The sequence below is a fragment of the Lampris incognitus genome, chromosome 15 (assembly GCF_029633865.1).
Source record: "Lampris incognitus isolate fLamInc1 chromosome 15, fLamInc1.hap2, whole genome shotgun sequence".
NCBI lineage: Eukaryota > Metazoa > Chordata > Actinopteri > Lampriformes > Lampridae > Lampris > Lampris incognitus.
Window position 1 is genome coordinate 3,581,206 of NC_079225.1, and position 16,789 is coordinate 3,597,994.

At 44.5% G+C, this 16,789-nt stretch overlaps 1 protein-coding gene across 3 annotated transcripts in view; it reads left to right on the top strand.

Moving 5' to 3' along the window:
• The window catches only part of map3k5 (mitogen-activated protein kinase kinase kinase 5), a 147,877-nt gene that overhangs the window by 113,419 nt on the left and 17,669 nt on the right, over positions 1-16,789 (top strand). For all 3 annotated transcript variants that reach the window (XM_056294458.1, XM_056294459.1, XM_056294460.1), the window contains exons 15-19: positions 961-1,094; positions 3,975-4,102; positions 5,513-5,649; positions 7,181-7,286; positions 14,585-14,742. In XM_056294458.1, the coding sequence (XP_056150433.1) occupies positions 961-1,094; positions 3,975-4,102; positions 5,513-5,649; positions 7,181-7,286; positions 14,585-14,742 (663 nt within the window). The remainder of the gene's footprint in view (positions 1-960; positions 1,095-3,974; positions 4,103-5,512; positions 5,650-7,180; positions 7,287-14,584; positions 14,743-16,789) is intronic.

A 16,789-nucleotide genomic window follows, 5' to 3' on the forward strand; every position in this document is an offset into this window, starting at 1 on the left:
TTTGTAGGCTGGGACCAGGAACAGGCAGAGGTGGTCAGAATGCCCCAGATGAGGGCAGGGAGTAGCTTTGTATGAGTCCTTGATGTTTGTATAGAGATGGTCCAGGGTGTTTTGTCCCCTAGTGGGGCAGGAGACATGCTGATGGAATTTGGGCAATACATCCCTGAGGTTAGCCTGATTAAAGTCACCACCAATGATAAAGGCCGGGTGTTTGGTCTGTTGCCTGCTGATGGCACATTGTAGCTGCTTAAGTGCTTCCTTAGCATCAGCATGTGGGGGGATGTATACAGCGGTGATGGTAATGGCCGTTAGCTCCCTGGGCAGGTATAAAAGGCCTGCACTGAATCATAAGGAGCTCGAGTTCAGCAGAGCAAAGCCTTTCAATGATCTTTATATTGTTGCACCAAGAGTTATTGACATAAATACTCAAACCTCCTCCACGGATCTTGCCGGAGTCTGCTGTCCTGTCGGCACGGAAGGCTGTGTGGCCCGCTAGCTCGACTGCCAAGTCGCTATGTTGCTGTTGAGCCAAGTCTGCGTAAACATCAGCAGACAGCAGTTCTGCAGCCTTTTCTGAGAGGACAGCCTGAGTCTTATCTCCTCCATTTTGTTAGCTAACGACCAGACATTAGCCATGAAGATGCTTGGGAGGGGAGCTTTGAAGGGAGCACTACTTAGCTTAGCAGGTAGCCCGCCATGTAGCGGGCCATGTAGCCCATATATATATACACACACAGTTGCAATCAAAATTATTCAACCCCCACTGCAAATTAGGTTTATTGGTAAAAATTACAAACTGTCAAAGATTACATAATGAAACTCCAACTGATGATAGATCCCTAACGTGTTAGTCCCGAGCATTGTCCTCTTTGTGAGTGAAAATAGCGAGTCAAACAACAAATTTGAAACTGCATTGAGAAATGATTTGGAGCCCTTTGCTTCTTGCTCTTGTTTCCATAGTATGACTATGAGTATGATGAGCATGGAGAGAGAGTGGTTCTGGGAAAAGGCACATTTGGAGTGGTGTATGCAGGCCGGGACCTGAGCAACCAAGTGCGCCTGGCTATCAAAGAGATCCCGGAGAGAGACAGTCGGTGAGTACTGTATTTTCCCTGGACTTGTTCACCTAACAAGCTGTAAGCACACTGTGTGTTTAGTTCAGTGTGTAGGCTCGAGAGGGCTGCTGCCAAGTATTACTGCAATAGAAGCAGTTGCAAGAGTTCCTATGAAATTATAACTACATTAACAGATGTGCGTAAGAATACACAACTCTATTCCGTTTCCTACCAGCACGAGGATCGCCGGTTCGAATCCACATGTTATCTCCAGCTTGGTCGGGTGTCCCCACAGGCACAATTGGCCGTGTCTGCGGGTGTGAAGCCGGATGTGGGTGTGTGTCCTGGTTGCTGTACTAGCGCCTCCTCTGGTCGGTCGGAGCGCCTGTTCGGGGGGAGAGGGGAACGTGATCCTCCCATGCGCTACGTCCCGCTGGTGAAACTCCTCACTGTCAGGTGAAAAGAAGCGGCTGGTGACTCCACATGTATCGGAGGAGGCATGTGGTAGTCTGCAGCCCTCCCGGATCAGCAGAGGGGGTGGAGCAGCGACCGGGACAGCTCGGAAGAGTGGGGTAATTGGCCAAGTACAATTGGGGGGGATCCACAAAAAAAAAATCCACAGCTCAATAGCTGTTTTATTTATTTATTCATTAGTTTCTTTTCATTTTTATCCCTGCGCAATTTTTGGGTTACAGATTCAATAGCAACACCCATTTGAGCTGTTAATGCCACCTTTAAGTCAGTCCTGATGCTGAGCATCGTCAGGTGACCTGCTGCTCCCCTGAAAGTGACGTTGCGATTGACAGATGAACGCTTTGCATGAATTTGCAGTGGGCCGATCAGGATGCCGGCTCTCCGCTGCTCGATAGATTTGTGTCGGCCTGAATGAGTAACCGAACAGTAGAGAGCTGATGGGTGAAAGGGGTTGCCTAGCAACCGCCACAAGCCTTGTGTTTCCACCCCTGTGTCTGCTCAGAATGCTCATCACCTCATTGTGTCACCCACTCATCTCTAATAAGTGGACTCCGTCATGGACGAGATGATTCTGCTGCTCCACGTTGTTCCGGTAATCACATCACCGGGCCGCCCGGCTGTTTGGCTGCTGAGGGTTCTGAGGCTCGGTGTGAATAATTTAACAGCAGCACTAAGGTTCACACAAAGAGAACATGTCTGATCCATGCCAAAGTTTAATGCACTGTCGGCATGCTGTCAGTTGCTCACAGCATGTTGTCGCTGTGGAAGTATGCAGGGGAAGTAGAGGCACGAAGCATTTGTGCAGTAAAACTGAGGTTAATTGCGGTCAGCAGAAGTCTGTCAGAGTAAAATGTCAGTGGCCATCGGTTGCTTGTAGACATTCGCTGTATTTGGATGTCACCTTGAGGAAATGGCAGCTGACACAGAGTCACAATGACATCTCCCCAAGCCCGGTGACTCTCAGCCCGTCTGCAGAAACACTTGACAATGGGTGACACTTCTCCACTGCCACTGCTAGCAAAGCAGTACTACATTTAAAAGCCTATTATAAGCAATACTCCCCATTAATGCAACATATCACCTTCCTGTGACAATGTTGACTTGCAGTATAGATCCTTAGGTTGATGGCATTCCCATGCATCCCGGAAAACCTGGAACTGTATAGACTGTTTCCAGTCATAGAAAACATCTGGAAAAATCAGGAACACTTTATTTGTCATTTCATGTCATGTACTTCTGTACATGAAATGAAACAAAATATAATTTCCCCCAGCCCACAGCAGTGCACCACAGACACATATCCAAAACCTACAAGAACTTCAAGAACACACATACTAAATAACACATATATCCAAACAAACAAAAAAAATCACTATCCAAGGTAACGAATGCCAGCCAGGATGACTGTTGGAACTGCCGGTCTGCATGGGCTGGCAGTTAGCTTAGCCTGCCCTGCTTCCGCGTCCTGTCAGACCGCCCTTAGTGTTTCCTCTTCGAGCACGCACAGCTCCAGGCAGGGCCGTGGTCCCTGGGCCCACAAGACGTAGCAGACCAAGCTCTCCCAGCCATCAAACGAAGACAAACTTACACGCAGACATGGACAAAGACACTGCATGGTCGGCACTGGGTTAGGCAGCCCCAAACGTGAATTTGCGCCGCCATCTTCACACACCAGAAGCAGAAATGATAAAATGCATAAAATGTCCTGGAAATATTATTGAGCTCAATGAATTTTGCCAAGTTAGGTTAAAAAATTGTATATTGATTGCTGAGATGGTGCACTTTTGGAGTAATTTTTAGCATATTTTCAGCCTCTGAGATGTCACATTAGTGTTTGAAGTTTGGGCCATATGTTTCGTTACCAGCAAAAAGTTGCACAGTCCATTTAGAGACTGTTAAGTCTTCCACTGATAGTTCATCCGTTTTCCAAACCGCTTATCCTGCTCTCACAGTCGTGGGGATGCTGCAGCCTATCCCAGAAGTCATTGGGCGGCAGGCGAGGAGACAACCTGGACAGGCTGCCAGTGAATAATATGACCGTCTGTGAGCAACAGCTGTCACGTATGTCATGCATAGCTCATGGAAAGCGTCCTTGAAAAATCCTGGAGAATGATTTAAAGATTTAAAAAAGGGTGGGCATGCTGGGTTTGGATTATTGGCCAAATTAATTGAAATAGAACGCACGGTATTGTTGCACAGCCCTCCAAAAGATAGTCCAATACGTGAACGGATGATTTTAGATTTGTTGGAAATCCCAAAACCAACGTAAGAGCTAGTTGCAAAAACCCAAACAACAAATGTGTTAGCGAGCATTAGCATAGCCTAACACTAGCTCACATTAAGCTAACGCTAACTCAATTAAACAAATGGTAAGAAAGAGTTCTTATAGTGCTCCAGCTGGATGCCACCATGTTAAAGGAGCGGTTGGATGTGTTCTTCACTCAGGTACTCCCAGCCTCTCCACGAGGAGATCGCCCTCCACAAACACTTGAAGCACAAGAACATCGTACAGTACCTGGGCTCCATAAGCGAGAACGGCTTCATCAAGATCTTCATGGAGCAGGTGCCTGGAGGTGAGAGACCTTTGCTTTCTGTTTTGCTACTGTCAAGACGGAAAAAAGAAAAGCTGTGTTCCAAGATGATACATCAAAAATAAAGACACACTTACAAAATTGTTAAAATGAAACCAAATCAGGTAATTTTTTAAGAAAAGCCTATCAAAAAACTACATACTGTGTGTTGTACGTTTTCTGAAAAGTGTTTTTTTTTTTTACGATTCAAGAGCATTCTGGAAACTTCATCAAAGACTTAAGACATTCTGTGCTGTGTAGTCTGTTTAAACACTCTATGGGGCATCCGGGTGGTGTAGCGGTCTATTCTGTTGCCTATCAACATGGGGATCGCCGGTCCGAATCCCCGTGTCACCTCCGACTTGGTTGGGCGTCCCTACAGACACAATTGACCTTTCGCAAAGTACTGCCCCAGAAAGGTGCTTGTCCAATCCTACCTTAGCAACAGTCCGTCAAGCTTTCAAACACAGCAAAATGCTGAAACGGTGTGCCTATGGGATCTGCAGATCAGATACTAGATATGTGAAAAGTTTGGAGGGGGGGGGGTAATTTTCTTTCCCTTCCCGAAACCCAGAATGCAAGAAGCGTAATGTCGGCAATAGATTTGGCAGTATGGCAGACCCAATGGCCAGCTTGATCCATCCAAAATCAACCAAAATACCTGCCTGCTCCAAGCTAAGCTCGCTACTAGCTATTATTGATAGCTAATACAGCTAACGTATTATTACTGTTACTTTTACCCAGGAATGCGCTGATTTCTTCCTTCATGTTTTGGTGTTTTCCGGCTACTTCCTGGATAGTTCTAAAATGCTTGACGGGCATAGCAACAGTAACTAAGGGGGGCGGGACTTTGCGAAAGGTCAATTGTTCATGTCACCGGGTGGGAATCCAGATGTGGGGGGAGGGGTAACTGGGGGAAATAGCGTGATCCTCCCACGGGCTATGTCCCCCTGGTGAAACTCCTCACTGTCAGGTGAAAAGAAGCAGCTGGTAACTCCACATGTATTGGAGGAGGCATGTGGTAGTTTGCAGCCCTGCCCGGATCAGCAGAGGGGGTGGAGCAGCAACCAGGATGGCTCATAAGAGTGGGCTTATTGGCCGGCTACAATTGGGGAGAAAAGGGGGGGGGTTTAAAAAAAACACTACTATTATGATTTACAACTGAGAGGCTGAAACTGCATTTACTCAGTACACTCCTTCATCCTTGCATTTAAACTCTTGGTTGTAAATATTATTCACGTTTAACGGACTCATAATTAATACTCAGCTTTATGTAGAAACCACATATGTTTCACAGTGAGATGGCCCATTCTTCTTGCTTTTTAATCAGTTGTGTCAGTGAACTAAAGTACGGCTGATGCCGAGAGGAAGGAGTGAGCTGTACTGATGTGTTGTTGTGTCTGTGCTGTCCAGGGAGTCTCTCTGCACTGCTCAGGTCAAAGTGGGGCCCCCTCAAAAACAACGAGCCCACCATTGGTTTCTACACAAAGCAGATCCTGGAGGGTCTCAAGTACCTGCATGACAACCAGATCGCACACAGGGACATCAAGGTGACTCCAGAGAACCTCTCACACAGTATTCATTCACCTTTTTGTCAGGTTCATTATGTTGTCGGTGTCCTTCAGACTCACCTTCACCTTCTGTCAGAGATTTAAGAGAAAAAAAAGCAAAGCTGGTGTCCCAAGATTCATAGTCACGAGGTTTACGAAACAGTCTTTACCTCTGAGAGGCGATATAAACGGTCAGTTACAGTAGAGGAAGATGCACAGTCTCTGCTGGACAGTGAGGTCATCGTCTGTAGCGTTGCTTTTTCTGACTGTCGAACAGACAGCACAGAGAGAACAGATGTGTAACAGCGTGATGTTTTCAAAGTAGAAATGGTGTCAATGTGGGGCGTCCGGGTGGCGTGGAGGTCTATCCTGTTGCCTACCAACATGGGGATCGCCAGTTCAAATCCCCATGTTACCTCCGGCTTGGTCGGGCGTCCCTACAGACACAATTGTCCGTGTCTGCGGGTGCGAAGCCAGATGTAGATTTGTGTCCTGGCTGCTGCACGAGCACCTCCTCTGGTTGGTCGGGGCACCTATTCAGGGGGGGGGGGGGATTGGGGGGGAATAGCGTGACCCTCCCACGCGCTATCTCCCCCTGGTGAAACTCCTCACTGTCAGTTGAAAAGAAACGGCTGGCGACTCCACGGATCGGCAGAGAGGGTGGAGCAGAGACCGGGACGGCTCGGAAGAGTGGGGTAATTGGCCGAGTACAATTGGCCGGAAAAAGGAGGAAAAAATCCACACACAAAAAGAATTGTGTCAATGTATTGTTTTTGAGATCTGTTCAGCCTTGCACAATGGGTAGAAGCCACATGTTGTTTTTTATTGCAGAAAAGAAGTTTTTCCTTCTCCAATAAGACAAAATAATTAAACATGGTAATTGGCACAATTTCTATGATTCACTGAATAGAATAGAATAGTATACACTTTATTTGTCATTTGTACATACATACGATGAAATTCACTCGCTGCGTTTAACCCATCCTAGCTGTGTAGCCAGGAGCAGTGGGCAACCGCCGTGCAGCGCCCGGGGACAAGTCCATGCACAGTGAATATAATTATTGCACAATATTCAAATAGTGTATAGCTAATGATAACGTCTTTTAATGCCTTTTCATTTGGGGCTCTCTGACTTCAGTAATTTGCAGTGAAGGGAGTACGTCATCCTCTTATTCACTGGTCAGAGGGCCTCCTTGTCTGATCTCGGCCATAATATGACATTGACTACCGTCGCATTACAGATTGCCCTCAGGAACAATAGACGGCTGCCCATACTCCTATGAGTGAGTTCTGAGTCCTACATGGTTTAGTATGGTTGTCATATGAATAAGTTCATCAGACGGTCACATGAATGTTTATCACCTTGTGTTGGCTGGGACATTCTTCAGCCGTTCATCGTGCCGTGAGCGTCGGCGTGTACCTGAATATCAGGGTTGAATGATACAGCTCACATGATGGCCCTCTGCATCCCCTTTAGATGTGTGCACCAGAGTAGTGGAAGTGTCCTCACTGAACTCCTCTCTGTCCGCAGGGTGATAATGTTCTCATCAACACCTACAGCGGCGTCCTGAAAATATCCGACTTTGGCACATCCAAGAGGCTAGCGGGGATCAACCCCTGCACCGAGACGTTCACCGGTGCGTATCACCTGACTGACTGACTGACTGACCTACTCACTGTCTTGTTGTTGCCTGTAGACAACATGCGGATTTCCAGAGAATGCCTGAATTGTCTGTATTGTTCCTTGGAATAGCCCAACCAGAATAGTTCCAGAGCTAACTAGAAAAACAAGTTTTCATCGTTCACTCTTGGCTCGTCATATACTACATACTGTAATGGTGAGGAGTCAGGTATCCCTGCAGGAATACTTCTGTAGACTCTTTGTGGCCGGTACTATTTCAGAGGAGTAATCCGAGCTCAGTGTGCTGACCTGTAACTGATATCTCTGAGAATAGGCTGCTGTTGCTATTCAGAGGTGACAGGCCTGGCCACAGGCCTGGCGTCGAGGCTGCAGTCACATCAGTCTGACAGGTTTGCACTAATGTGATGTCGGCATGGCAGTGGCTAATTGTGTCTCAGCTTGACCTATTTCCTTAGACCATCTGACCGTTGCTCACCCTGCACGATGGCTCATCCAGAAAAGTGTGAATTTCTATTAGCCCAGGCTGCTCAAAACATGTCACTGACAGGCTAACCACCATAGTCTGGATTCTACTGAACATAATGCAGTCTGTAATTATGTCTGTAATTATATAGCTTTATGATATCAGAAATCAGGAACACTTTGTCATTTATGTGTCAGCCCACAGCAGTACAACACAAAGACAAAAACACTTCCAAAAACTACAAGAACACACGTATCCAAGCTAACACATCTTTCAAAATTAAACAAAAAAAAATCACTGTCCAAGGGAACGAAAGCCAGCAAGGATGACTGTCGCAACCACCGGTCTGCATGGGCTTGCAGTTAGCTTAGCCCAACCTGCTTCTGCATCCTGTCAGACCACTCTTGGCGTTTCCTCCTCGAGCACAGCTCCAGGCAGGGGCCGTGATCCCGGGCCCACCGGATGAAGCAGACAGAGCTCACCCAGCCAATCCAGCACCAGCTTTCTCAGCCAGACACCCTCGATACACCTCCTCACGACGACATCAAAAACACCACAGTCAATGCCAAGTGAGGCCACTGCTAGACCGCTCTCAGTGTTACCAGAACTGCCGGTCTGCAGGGGCTAGCAGTTAGCTTAGCCTGCCCTTCTCTCCCAGTTGATCCAGCGCCAGCTCTCCCAGTCATCAAACGAAGACAAAACAAAACTTAAACATGGACAAAGACACTACTGAGTGAGGCAAATGTGAATTCGCGCCGCTTTATATATATACATACATACATACATACATACATACATACATACATACATACATACATACATGTATATATTATATTATATTATATTATATGTGATGAGGAGGATGCCAAGCAGCGTCCAGGTGGCAACCACCATCACCATGGCACCATGGAGACCTGGGAGGAGGACAGACCACACATGCACACAGGGGAGACTCAAAACCCACCATTCACACACACAGAAGTAGAGAAAGTAGAAGACATCATTCAGAGAGAAAGAAAATACATGTGCGAGAAGAGAACAGCCGCAATAGTCAATAATCTATACGCTATAATCTTGTTGGCTTGGTAAATTCATTGAGACAGAAACCGACCCACCATGCAGTACAGGTTGTGAAGCACTCAACTTAAAGGCAACTAATTGTAGGCTAAAGCAAAAAGATGAGTTTTAAATTTGGATTTTAAGGACTCAACAGACTCCGATTGTCTGATGGCAGCAGGCAGGTTATTCCACAAGAACGGAGGTGGATAGGAAAAGGCCCTGCTACCAGCTGACTTCTTTTTAACTTTGGGTACACACAGGAGCCCTGTATTTTGAGAGCGGAGAGCTCAAAATGGACTGTACAGTTTAGTAGGTCAGACAGGTATGATGGGGCAATCCCATTTAGGATTTTATAAGTCAGCAGAAGCACCTTGAAGTCTGATCTAACATGGATAGGAAGCCAATGAAGGGAGGCAAGAATTGGTGTAATATGGTCAACTTTTCTAGTTTTAGTTAGGATTCTAGCTGCAGCATTCTGAACCACCTGAAGACTTTTAATACTAGCATGTGGCAGACCTGAAAACAGAACATTACTGTAATCAAGTCTGGATGAAACAAATGCCTGTATTAGAGTTTATGTGTCAGCCATGGACAGGAAAGACCAGATTTTAACTGTTATGTAAGTGAAAAAAAGGCAGTCTTGGTGATTCCTTTAATGTGCTTATCAAAGGAAAGGCTGGGATCAAACGTAACACCAAGAGTTTTGGCTGCCACACTTTGGTGAAATCACAGAGTTGTCGATTGTTATCGTTACTTGATCATATTAGTGTCTGTATCTAGCAGAGCCAACGACCAGCATCTCAGTTTTATCTGAATTTAAAAGCAGGACATTTAGTGACATACAAGTTTTCAATTAAAACAAAAGACGGCAGCATCACAAATGTGACACTATGATTAGTCAACAGAGAGGGCCTGTAACACTGTAACTGTAACACTGTCACATTGTAACTTTAACACTGTAACTGTAACAATGTAACGCTGTAACTGTAACACTGCTCCCACACTGCCTGAGCTGAGCAAGAGTGTATGGCTGCAGCCTGGAACCTCTCGCTTCATACCTCTCGTCCCATATCTCTCGCCTGGTACGAGGGGCGTGTACAATGGCAACTACACAGGGACAAAATAGCCAACGCAAATAACGCGAATCTATCTCTCGGCTGGTACGAAGGGGCGTGTACAATGAATTACTGTCATTTCACCAACTACATAGGGGCAACAACGTTGCAAATACGTTTTATTTCAGTATGGAGTCACGCAAGGTAAGTTGCTAAATTATCTGCACATTAATTAGTTAGTCAGAGAATATTACATAGCTAGCTAGCCACATGTTATTTCTAAAACTAACTTACTCATTATAACAATTTATGTTTGCGGATTTTTTTGCGGACTTTGATGGTTTATTTCTATTAATCTCTTTAAGGTAAACAGTGTTTTGTGAAGAATAATATCCCTCGGGTGACGAGATGCACGGCATGCTGTTCTTTATTTCATTTACTCATTAGCTAGAACAATTTATGTTTGCGGACTTTGATGGTTTGTTTCTATTAATCTCTTTAAGGTAAACAGTGTTTTGTGAAGAATAATATCCCTCGGGTGACGAGATGCACGACGCGCTGTGCTTTATTCCATTGCCCCCTTTGCCCCACTTCAATGTACAAGCCTCGAAATGAGGCAAAGGTATTGCTGCACATGGAACTCCATGTAAAAAATGCTATTCAACATAAAGGTTAGTTCCCTCTTATCAGCTTTCTGCTATGCCGTTATCATTTGTTTGTTTTTAACCACTACTACTAAGTAAGCTTACCAATACTGACGTTATTATTATTATTATTATTATTACCTAGGCTGAAGTTGGCCGTTTAGGCCTTGATGGAAACATGCATGTCAAATGGTATTTTCCCCATGTTGCACAGGGGGTTTAAATATCAAAACCATGTCAGGCTAAAACTATATTCTGTTTATAGTGGGGATACTGGACTAAAATAATCAGCTGGAATTTGGGTGGCATAATGCAGTTTACTCCCTTCATGCATTGATGAAAACATGCATTTCACTTAATCAGTACCTTTATACTGTAAGGCACCTTGAGTTGCAGTCAGTGTATGAAATGTGCTAAATAAAGCTTGATTGATTGACTTACTTGACATTGGAAAAATGCGTATTCAAGATAAACCAAACTCCATTTATACTAAGTATTTACTTGTCATATTTACCTGTAGAGAGAAACGCTAGTGAATCCTAGTACTTACCTGTCAAGCCCTGTGGAAAAAAATAGTAATTACCTTCATGCTGAACTAAAAAAACTGAATTTCAATTTCTTTATATTTGGTCTTAAAAGTCTTTAAAAGTATTCCATTTAACTCTCTGATACCTGCAGACACCCTGCAAACAAATTGGGAGCTCTTAATTAGTAATTAGTCAACTTCAGCCTCTTCTATCATCATGTAATCATGATTGACATTTTCAATGTTTAACAATGTTTTTAGTGTTTTTTTTCTCACAAATGAGAATTTCCAACATAGTTCGCTTCATCTCATAGGGTAAGTACAATGCTTTTGTCCCTTAATAGATTTCCTCATAACAAAGTGCCACCAGGCCTGCAGAAGTGGAAGCAGTGGACATTTTCACTGCCCTGTCTGCCTAAACACTGTAATTAGACGACAGGATTTCATCAATCATTTGCAGACCTGCAGTGTGCCAGCTAAGCAAGGGGATGGCCAAGTAAAGGAATGTCCGGAAGCTGCACCTGACGTAGGACAGGAAGCTGCACCTGACGTAGGACAGGAAGCTGCACCTGACATAGGACAGGAAGCTGCACCTGACGTAGGACAGGAAGCTGCACCTGACATAGGACAGGAAGCTGCACCTGGTGTAGGACAGGAAGCTGCATCCACTGCCGACTTCAGGAAGCTGCAGGAATCCTCCTCGCTAGGCAGTGATACAGACAGCCCTCTCTCCAGAGTGCGGAGAGCAAAGCCGCCAGCTGTACGTTGTTCTTATTGTAAAGTGCAGATAATTAAAAAAAAACATTAAGAAACACATTTACAGAAAACACACAGATATGGCTGTCAGAGATGTTACAGCAAATTCCCATCTGGATGCTTTATATGTAGATGAGAGGAGTGGCATATATGCAGTGAACAAGTCTTTTCTTGGACCAGTTGTGCCTCTGCACGTCCTAAAGAAAACCTGGGGGAAGGAGCACCAAATCACGTGCGAGTCCAGTGACTGCCAACAGGCCTGCGACTTTGCTGTTAGGAGTGGCTTGACATCATTTCGATGCCATCATGTCTCGCTCTCTTGACTACTGTTCAGCAAATGCCATCCAGACTGTACTGCTGGAAGAAACCGTAAATGACATGGTGAAAAACAAGTGGTTTGGAGAAAACAAGAAACAGCAGTGTCTCCAGCTCCAGTCAAAGGCAGCTACAGCCAATGTGCCGGTCTGTGTTGATGTCACCATGAGGTCAGAGTACAAACGGTACATATCAGTCTACGAACCAACTGTAAGCTATTACAGCCGACTAGGGCGAGTCATGGTCACCTATGACATAAAAATTAATACGTGGCACTGCCCGTGTTCAAAGCCAAGAATGTCATGCATTCATAAATATTTGGCCAAATGGCATTTATTTGAGACACAGAGGCATCTCTTCAGGAAAGTACGGAGCACAGAGACGACATCGGAGACTACTGACCCAGAACCATCACCTGATAATATTGAGGGCATCAGATATCCTCCTGAAGATGACCGACTGCAAAGAATGGCCTCATACATTTACTGTTCACAAAATTACCCCGCTGTTTTACCAGATCATGTACTATCTGTCCAAAATGAAAAGTATCCGAGGCAGCTTATTCCCCTGGAAACTGTGTGCTCTGTATGTCCAGAAGTGGAACTGTTTCATCAGCAGATTGGACAGGGACTTTGACTGAGGAGACCAAGGAAAGGCTGAGGGAAACAAGCTGAAAAGAGCCCTACAGTCTGAGGAGTTTTTGTGTTAACTCGAAAGTAATGTGGTTCATTTAATTTGCTGTCCTGTTTTTTTAATTTTAATTTTATTATTATTATTATTATTATTATTTTATAAGCGGGGTGTGGCTGACAAAGGTGTGAGGGTGAAATAAGCTCATTCCCTCGCATTTCTGTCAGCTGCACTCTGCTGTCCTGTTTTTTTATCATTTTTTTATTTTTATTTTTTTCATACTTGTGTGTATGTAAGTTTTTGTCTTTATTTTAATTAATGTGTTTTCTTTTTACTTTATTATTTAATCTGGTATTGTTATTTTCTGTACAGTTATACTAAAAATATATAAATACGGTATTTTATTTAATTTGGTTAATTTAATTTGGTTGATTTAATTCAATTTAAAATTTAATGTTAAATATATGTTTCTATGTATGCTTATATGTTCAAACTATATTAAAATAAATGGATGGATCCATTTATCCATCAAGTGTGCTGTGAAACATTTTTCTCTCAGAATGCCTTATTAAGGAATTGAAACAGTAAAGAGTTAAAGAGATTATTTTTGGGAAGTGCTCTATGATTATTATTATTATTATCACTTCACTCCAACTCCAACCTAAAAGTGGATCTAGCCTACTCGGAGTGGCAGGTCGGAATGCCCTCAAGGTGCTCTCAGGATACCTCAGTCCGCTTGACACTAACAAGCTTGTCCCACATCTGATTTGTTCCGCCCCTTACACACTTTCCCTTCCCTTTACTTGGAGTTGACATAAAACTACTGCAGAGACTTCTACAGATATCTCGCCCAACTTGCCTCAGGAGATGACAAAAAGGAGACGATAACCAACTCTCGGGGCACTTACCAGGAGGCGTTTCACATCAGCAAGAAGGAGACGCAGCCCACGCACCCCATTCACCTGGGCCTGGCCCTCAATTTCTCCGTCTACTACTATGGTTCTACTATATTTATTATATATATATATATAGCCCACAATATACTCGCGTGGCTGTGGTGTGAATTATTGTCATCCAACATAATATTGTCAGAACATTTAATGGACAATGTTGGGAACAGAATGCATATTGGACCAGAGATATCGGTCCAGTGTATTATAAACCATTCATATCACGAATATCTCCATCAGTTCTTATCGGGTGTTATACCGTAATTTTATGTAATTTTCAATTATAATTGAAATAACTGAATATGCAGCTCTATAACAGTCATCTTTTTTTCTGATGAGCTACTACTGATGAGGAATTCCCTTTAAATTACGGAGAATCAAACACACCATACACCTTGTTAAAACCGTGTCTTCAGTAGGACCGTGTGCTATTATGTAGAACATCTTGTTTGAAACCATGCTTATTTTACTGGCTGCTGAACAGCCTGTTATCAATCCTATGCGTCAATAGGGTGACGAAAGATAGATACAGTATTTTAAAAGGCGTAAGTTTTACATAACGGTAATTACAGACTTCTGAAAAGCGGACCAGACGCGAGCTTTTATTTTCAAAATTAGAAGCTCAAGGGGGCGTAGCTTTAGCGTACCAGGCGAGAGGCATGAGACGAGAGGCATGAGATGAGAGGTACCAGGCGGGAGGTACCAGGCGAGAGGTTCCAGGCTGCAGCCTTGCCCTACTCGAGCTGAGGGAAACCTCTTAAAATCTGACTTGCTGTTTAGGAGAATTGTGTCATCATCTTTTTCTCTTTAAAAAATGTATCTAGCTGACTTACTATTGTTGCCTGCTGTGTGTATCTGTCTACCGATATTTACATGCTACTACTTTAATTTGCAGGTACACTACAGTACATGGCCCCTGAAATTATAGACAAGGGTCCTCGAGGCTATGGAAAGCCTGCAGACATCTGGTCTCTTGGATGCACCATCATAGAAATGGCAACTGGGAAACCGCCCTTCTATGAACTCGGAGAACCGCAAGCTGCCATGTTCAAGGTGAAACACCTAAGGTTAAATATGCTGATAAATGATTTGTTAAGTTCTACCAGTACGCATTGCAGACAGTTTAATAATGTTTTTATTTCATTGTCATTTAAAATCATGAAATGTCTTCACTAGTTTGTAGGAGCGGTGTATTGCAACTCTTTAATCTCCTATTCAAGATTCCAGATTTAGTACATTGTCATTTCATTATGTACCTGCGTAAATATATAAAAACGAAGTGCCGTTTCTCCCAGCCCACAGCAGTGCAACAGAAAGATAAGGTCTTTATGGCATGCCTGTGGGGGTGGGGGTTTGTAGTCAGTTGTGGCTGTTGAGCTTTTGTTCACACAGCCTCTTTGCCTCCTTGATGCCCCGGGACAGATTTCTCTTGGCCAGTCTGTATGCTGCAGTGTCTTCAGATCTGAATGCAGCACCTATAGGGCTGTCTTGCTGTTGAGGTTGACACATTAGTCCTATACATCAGGGTTTCTCAAACCTGTCCTGGAGGACCACTTGTCCTGCATGTTTTAGACCTCTCCCTGCTCCAACACAGCTGGTTTAAATGATCAGTTTTGTTATTAGGCAGCTTCGGGAGCTCATAACGAGTTGATCATTTGAATCAGCTGTGTTGGAGCAGGGAGAGATCTAAAACATGCAGGACAAGTGGTCCTTCAGGACAGGTTTGAGAAACGCTGCTATAGATGCCTTCATGAACTGACTTATACTTAGTGCTGGAGCTTGCTTACGCATCAACACTGCAGACCTGGAAAATTACTGTATTGTCAATGTGCCCACACATTTATTTTTCTCCCCAATTGTATCCAGCCATTTATCCCACTCTTCTGAGCTGCCCAGGTCGCTGCTCCACCCCCTCTGCCGATCCGGGCTGCAGACTACCACATGCCTCCTCCGATACATGTGGAGTCACCAGCCGCTTCTTTTCACCTGACAGTGAGGAGTTTCACCAGGGGGACATAGCCCATGGGAGGATCATACTATTCCCCCCTCCCCCCTGAACAGGCGCCCCGACCAGCCAGAGGAGGTGCTATTGCAGCGACCAGGACACACGCCCACATCCAGCTTCCCACCTGCACACACAGCCAATTGTGTCTGTAGGGACGCCCGACCAAGCTGGAGGTAACACGGGGATTCAAACCAGCGATCCCTGTGTTGGTAGGGGGCAGAGTAGACCGCTACGCTACCCGGACGCCCGGGCCCACACATTTTAAGTTAACTGGCTTCTGCTCAATGGCACTATCTGCTTTAAAAAAACAAACAAAAACGTTATTTTGGCCCGGCTAAATTCTTGCGATGACTATCTATTGCTCTCCCTCGGGTTTCTTCTTGTTTTCTGTCCCTGTTAAAGGGTTTTAGGGAGTTGTTCCTTATCCGATGTGAGGGTCTAAGGACACGATGTTGTGTTGCTGTAAAGCCCCTTGAGGCAAATTTGTAATTTGGGATATTGGGCTATACAAATAAAACTGACTTGACTTGACTACCAGCACAAATGATAACCAGAACTGTGGACTCTACAGATCTGCTGCCTTGCTGGTGTGGAAGAAGTGAAACTATTTGTCATGAAGCGTTTCTGTTGCTGTGACTGGTGCTGTTGAGTCATCGCCCGTATCACTGTTATACCACCAGCATCAGCAGAAACGTCACAAAGTGGACATGTGGGAATGTTTGAACATGTTTTTTTTACCACCATTAAAAGGAATGTGTGTCTTTAAAAATATCTGTCCACCAAAAGCAGATTCTTAAGACCTTCAGAGTCCACAACTGTAAGAATACGAATACTATGCCAGTGCAGTTCAGGCAGTCATTAAAGTTAATCAGCACAAATATTCAGACAGACTTGAGTCTGAATTCTCCTCTGTCACGGACATGGACATGTAGGTCTGATCCAGTAAAAAAGCTAGCAGCAGTACAGCACAGCACAGCGCACACTGTCATGACAACACCTTGTTAGCTGGAAACACATTATATTTACACTACTACTACTACTTTCGGCTGCTCCCGTTAGCGGATCATCCGTTTCCATCTCTTCCTGTCCTCTGCA